This window comes from Urocampus carinirostris, chromosome 5 (genome assembly GCF_059441175.1).
Source record: "Urocampus carinirostris isolate Australia breed hairy pipefish chromosome 5, RoL_Ucar_1.0, whole genome shotgun sequence".
NCBI lineage: Eukaryota > Metazoa > Chordata > Actinopteri > Syngnathiformes > Syngnathidae > Urocampus > Urocampus carinirostris.
The window spans coordinates 37,571,501-37,577,500 of record NC_142353.1 but is presented as its reverse complement, the minus strand read 5'-3'; the positions used below and the strand labels follow the sequence as shown (position 1 = coordinate 37,577,500).

The following is a 6,000-nucleotide window of genomic DNA, read 5'->3' as shown; positions in this document are numbered from 1 at the left end:
CTCTTTTCTCTCCTGTCTTTCTACTTCTCTTTGGATTTCTTTTACCCCCTCTCACGACTTTTTATCTCTTTTGTTTCTCACGCTCACTCCCTCTCTCTCTTTTTCTTTCTTTGTCCCGCCCTTTCTCCTTTCCCTTTCTCTTTCTTTTATTTCTTTATCTTTCTTTTTCTTTCTCTTTGATCTACTAGTCCGGCCCCCGACAGAACGTTTGTTCTATCGTGTGGCCCCAGAGTTAAAATGAGTTTGACACCCCTGCGCTAACCCAAGGGTCAGGAACCTTTTAGACCCAAACAGCCATAATAGCAAAATGCTATTTGTTTTTTGAGAGAGAGCGCAATAGCTTACATTTAAATGAGAATGTTTCATTTCTGCACATGATGGATCACTTCACAAGTGCGTTTTGGTTTGATTTTGTAAAACTTTCTCTGGTGGCTAAATAAACACTTCTGTTTTGTTCCAAGAAGACACGAGACGGTCTTATTTCGAAAACTTTATTGTTTTTGTCAATTTTCTCACAAAGATCTTATGTTTCAGCAAGTCTTGGCCTCCTGCAGCGGCGCACAGTGATCCATCACACCGCTGATCTCAGTAGTCTGGACGCTGCTGTAGATGCCAGTGACGGTGGTCCATTTGGTCTCGCCATTGCTGTAAGTGCGTTGGAGAAGTGCGGTGTAAGGAATATCCGCCCCGTACTTTTTACCCAGCATGCGAAACCCGCACACGCTCTGTGGTGGCACATTGGTTTTCAAGTCGAGTCTGTGCTCCACGCTCTCGACGTAGGTGGTCCCGTCCATGGCGGGGAAGGTGGTCCTGCCGCTGAAGCGGATGTTTGCTTTGAATAGAATGGGGATCTTGGTTGTGAAGACGGTGCTAGCAGCAAGGGAAATGCTCAAGGTGTTCTTCCATTTGTGCTCAACTTTTATGGTCTTGATGATGGTGTCCTTCACAGAGGCTTCTTGGCATTGGAGGTTCTTGACGCTTTCATTCCTCAATATCTCAGGAGGGTACTCCACCGGGGTGATGCCGTCGGTGTGGTAGTGTATATCCATGAAGACGTCTTCCTTGATGTTTACGTTGATAGCCAAGAACAAGTAGTCTTTGGGGTAGATGTACTCATATTGACCCCAGGGCAGGTAAAAAACCCGATGGCTAACGTGCACCTTTCCCAGACCGTACGCGTTCATGCCGACATATTTGTCGCTATCTTTGCAATTCTTGACGGCGTTCCAAGCCACCCAACCGTGGGCGCCCTCCTTCCACTCCAGGATCTCAAAGTTGTCTTTGTTGACCAACAAGGAAAAGTCTTCACTGCGCAGAGCTTGACCACTGAAGGAAAAGACACAAAACTCGCCTTCATCCGGGTAGAAGTAGCCTGAATCGCAGAGATGTTTGCAGATATACTCGTAGCGTTTTGTGTAGCCATTGTAAATGGACACACTGCCGTTAGGAAGGGTTCCATTCCACTGCTGCCATTCTAACTTTGTTTTTTCTATATCAAAATTTTCAGACGATGATGCCTGCCCCGGTGCATTTGAAGGTGCTGGACTAGGTCTCCCGGCACCTGTCAGTTGAGGGACCACGTTGACCAGAGCTGGGTTCATCGGCGGCGCTGTTTGAAAAACAGAGAAAATAAAACATCCTTGAAAAGCTCAGACAACAAAGCAGGCAATATTTGAATGAAATCAAATGAAAATGAAATGCATTTATATAACGCTATTCAAGTCAAGACTTCCCAAAGCGCTTTACAGTGTGCTTTACATTTCTCAATAGCGGCCGTGAAGCCATGTAAGGTGCTAGAATAGAATAGAATATGCCTTTATTGTCATTGTTACAACATGGGATATGCTGTGACAACGAAATTGGACGACTCCAGTTCCACATTTACAGTGAGGATAAGGAAACAAAGAGATAAAGGAACAAAAAACGATCTGACTTTGTTGTAAGTAGGCTTTGTTTTCCTCCGGAGGGCGGGGGGCTTGGGTTGATGAGGGGGGTGAGAGTCAAACAGAGTTGCTGGATACAATCGGAATGTTTGATTTTTGATCTTACATTACACATTACACATAGTCCAGTGTTTTTCCGAATTGCTCAGTCCACAATTGAATGGATTTGGGAGTACAGTCCATAAAAATGCACGATTAAAGTCGCCGTCGACGATAAAGCTCCGTTGGGGTGCGCAAGCTGCTGTTTATTAATAGCAGCGGGCAGGAGATTTAACGCTATGCTAACGTTAGCATCCGGTGAAACGGTTAGCGGTGGAAAGTAAACAGCAAACCTGCTTATTGGGGGTATTGAGGGTTCAGTGTCTTACCCAAGGACACTTCGATATGTAACCCGAAGGAGCCGGGATTCGAACTGCGATCTCTTGATCCCAAGACGGGCGCTCTACCTCCTGAGCCACTGAATCAATGCTCAGGGTGAGTCGCTTGCAAAAAGAGTAGTTCTGGAAGGGTTTCAACATTGCCCTTATGTTTGTATGATTTATTATTTAGATCCATAATTTTAGTTTGTTAAAATCCAGTTCCCTTTACTATAAAAAATTAACCCGTATACAAATTTATTACAATAAACAATGAATTCCGCCCTACCCACCCAAATTTTCTCACAGAGGCCACTCCAGTACAATAAATTAAAATGACTCATAGGACTTACGAGGCGGCGTGCAGTTTGGATCTTGGGCAGAGGCCAGAGCCTGCAAGGCCAGCAGAAGGAACCCCACCTGTGGATTCATCAGGAACTTCAGACGTACACAGAGGACCCGGACCAGGTAGCCAAGCTCAGTCCAAGAAGCTCTCCTTTGAAGATGTGGGGCGAAAATGGAAATATGTACTCTTCTCCTCGGCTGCACTTTGCGCCGATCTTGGCATAGACATTGACCAGCACAAACAAAGCAGCATCCCGAAATGGTTTCAGGGTTACTTTGGCCAATAGGTACCGGTAAGTGGCTGATTACATATCAATGTAAAAAGGGTTCAATAAGGACATGTCCTTGGCAACCTCGCTAAACATGTGGAAATGTTGCCAAGTGCTTGTTGGATTTTCATTTACCGGAATGAATTTTTTCGGTGATGAGAATTGATGGGCAAATAAATCAAATATTAGATGGATAAAGCATGTGTGATGGATGTATAGGTTGTAGAAAATATCAGAACAATAAATTAGTAACGGGTTCTATTTGTGTTAGCGCCTGTGCAGCACAGTTCTGAGGTCATGGGTTCAAATCTAGCTACCGGACTTCCTGTGCGGAGTTTGTATGTTCTCCCCGTGCTTGCGTGGGTTTCCTCCGGGCACTCCGGTTTCCTCCCACATTCCAAAAACATGCATTTCAGGTGAATTGGCCGGTCCAAATTGTCCCTAGGTGTGGATGGGCGAGCGAGTTGTCTGTTCCCGTGTGCCCTGCGATTGGCTGGCAACCAGTTCAGGGTGTCCCCTGCCCACTGCCCGAAGATAGCTGGGATGGGCTCCAGCACCCCGCGACCCTACTGAGGATAAGCGGTGCAGATAATGGATTAATGGACAATATCTTCTCAACGTTTCTTCATTTTCCTCATGTTGGGGTTTTTGAGTTTTTCCCTGCCCTCATGTTGGTTCCAGATCAGGGGATGGTGTGATAATAGTCTGAAAAAATAGTCTGTGTAATAACCTGTGAAGCCCTTTGAGACTCTTTGTGATTACTTTTTTCCTACGTTTCTTTCTTTTCTTTTTTTCTGGCTTTTTTTCCTACATTTTTCCTTCTTTTTTTCTCCTCCTTTTGTTTCTTTTTTCCTCAGCTTTTCACTACTTTTTCATTTTTTTTCTTTTTGTTCTATCCCCCCTTCCTTCAAGTCATTTTGTGCATAATTTTACATAATGTTTGGTCATGTTGGGATGAAAGAAGCAAAAACAACCCGAAGAGCCGTTTAGGACCCGAAAGATTCCTTTTAGTGAGCCGAGCCAAAGAAGCCGGTTCTCGACAAACGCTACTAACTTTACTCAACTTCGTTGTACTCCGACTCAACTTCAAAATACCGCATTTAGGACACAACGTCAGGGGAACCCGTGTATTTTTACCTTCATGCACTGTAACTTTGACTTAAGTCGCTTCTTAATTAGTAATTTTGAGCCCTGATTTTTGTGCGCTGGCTATATTTTTTCGTGCGCAGAGAACGTGCGAGCAGTGCGCAATTGCGCACGCGCGCAGCTTAGAAGGAACACTGCTGATGGCCCTGTGCAGAGTTTAACCTATTCACCCTCCTGAGCCAACAACATTTTGCGTCATTATCAGGAAGTAGGTACAGAGTACCGTAATACAGGGGTTCTATTTGCCAAATTGATAGTCGGACTTCAATTCCTTTTGTTTGTTGGCGATAATCTGGCCTTGAAATTATTTGTCGACGGGAAATGTGAACTAGAGGGTGGAGTTGGAGGGTGTGGGGTTCTGCGACATGACCTGCAAAACTTTAGTTGTCTTTATTGTCATTTACGTTATGCAAAAGGATTATATATGGCACTCCAGGGTAAAACATGTAATATAGAGACTTTGAAGAACAAGACAATAAAGACTTTCAGGATGAATAGGCCGCCCAAAAAATAATCCTTACAATAATAATAATATAATAATTTCCTTTGTATTGTCATTCTTTGTAACAATGTACACAGAACGAAATGTCGATACACCTGACCCGTTGTAGCGAGCCGATGCAGCCGCAGCCAACAGAGGGCGCCGCCATTTTACCAATGTTATAAGTCTTAGGTATGACTCGGCCGAGGCGCGAACCAGCGACCTCCCAGTCTCAAAGCGGGCGCCTTACCATCTAGGCTACTGAGCTGGTATATAGTGCTTATAAAAACTGGCCCAAGTTCTAATAATGTAATTAGAATGCAATGAAAAATAGTGCATTGTAACAACAGTCCAATAAAATTAATTTTAAAACCCCCAGTGTAATTCACAAGAGGGTTAGGGTTTATATATATGTAACGGGTGTAATAATAACTTTTGTTTTATTGAAATTCCTGCTGAAATATGTTGTATAGTTTTTGTGTAAGTGCCCTGCAATGATGAATCCAACAGTGCCACCTGCTGGTATGGGGTAAGGTTTGGTTTGGCTTTTGACATGTGACCGGGTCTAAAAGTCTAAAAGCGAGCTGTCAACGGTAAGACACGATTTCTTGGTGCTCCGAAAAAAAGTTAATTTTAAACATTAAAACCACAGCTGACGAATCACTCAACATGCACAGTAATGTGATTGATGTTGTCAAGCTGTTTGGATTTATTTTCGTTTTGTTTCTGTCGCCTTTTATGTTAGTTTTGCCGGACGTTGCATGTTGTGCTAAAATACTAATTCCCCTTATAGATCAAAGAGATCAAAGCCAGTAAAGAAGCTAATCACGTGTTTGACTCATTCATTTGCAGGTAAATTGTACCCGTTTTTATACTCATTATTGTGATTATTTCTATTTTCTCATATATATATAAAAAGGTTGGTTAAAATTAAGACTAAAGAAAAATGTGTTGAATTCATTGTAAACGTTAAAAAGCCACTATACGATCTCTTGTTAAAAGTATCTTGTTAAAATGGATGTAAACATGTATTGTGGTGGTTGATGATGTAAAAGATATTTTATTTAAATTGAAAAGAAAGCTCTTTGATACGTTTTGTTGGCAGTCTAACAGCGAGCTGTCAACGATCAAAGAGATCAAAGCCAGCAGAGAAGCTACGTGTTTGACTCATTCTTTTGCAGCAACTGTAATCAAAACCTCATCATCCAGTCCAGCGTGAATGTGGACCTTTGGTGGGACAGGTACACCGCGGTTTTATATATATATATATATATATATATATATATATATATATATATATATATATATATATATATATATATATATATATATATATATATATATATATATATATATATATATATATATATATATGTATACTCATACACCTTCTCAAAAAGTAGCATATTGTGATCAGATTCATAATTGTCTGTAATGTACTGATAAGCATTAGACTTTCA

General features: G+C 42.0%; 2 protein-coding genes across 2 annotated transcripts in view; one reads left to right on the top strand and one right to left on the bottom strand.

The window, feature by feature from the left end:
* LOC148366224 (natterin-3-like) overlaps positions 1 to 6,000 on the top strand; it is a 163,718-nt gene that overhangs the window by 32,853 nt on the left and 124,865 nt on the right. The gene's annotated exons all lie outside the window — the stretch shown is intronic.
* Positions 531 to 2,790, bottom strand: LOC148366229 (natterin-4-like). The gene is made up of 2 exons (XM_088335192.1): positions 2,653 to 2,790; positions 531 to 1,609 (listed from the first exon to the last, which is right to left on the bottom strand). The coding sequence occupies exons 1-2, from the start codon at positions 2,729 to 2,731 to the stop codon at positions 531 to 533; spliced, it is 1,158 nt and encodes a 385-aa protein (XP_088191318.1). The 5' UTR covers positions 2,732 to 2,790.

Excerpts from the sequence above, each read along its gene's own strand:
- LOC148366229 (XM_088335192.1), bottom strand. The coding sequence starts at position 2,731 with ATGAATCCACAGGTGGGGTTCCTTCTGCTGGCCTTGCAGGCTCTGGCC. Across the intron at positions 1,610-2,652 it reads TCCAAACTGCACGCCGCCTC|CGCCGCCGATGAACCCAGCT; the intron begins GTAAGTCCTATG and ends TTTTTCAAACAG.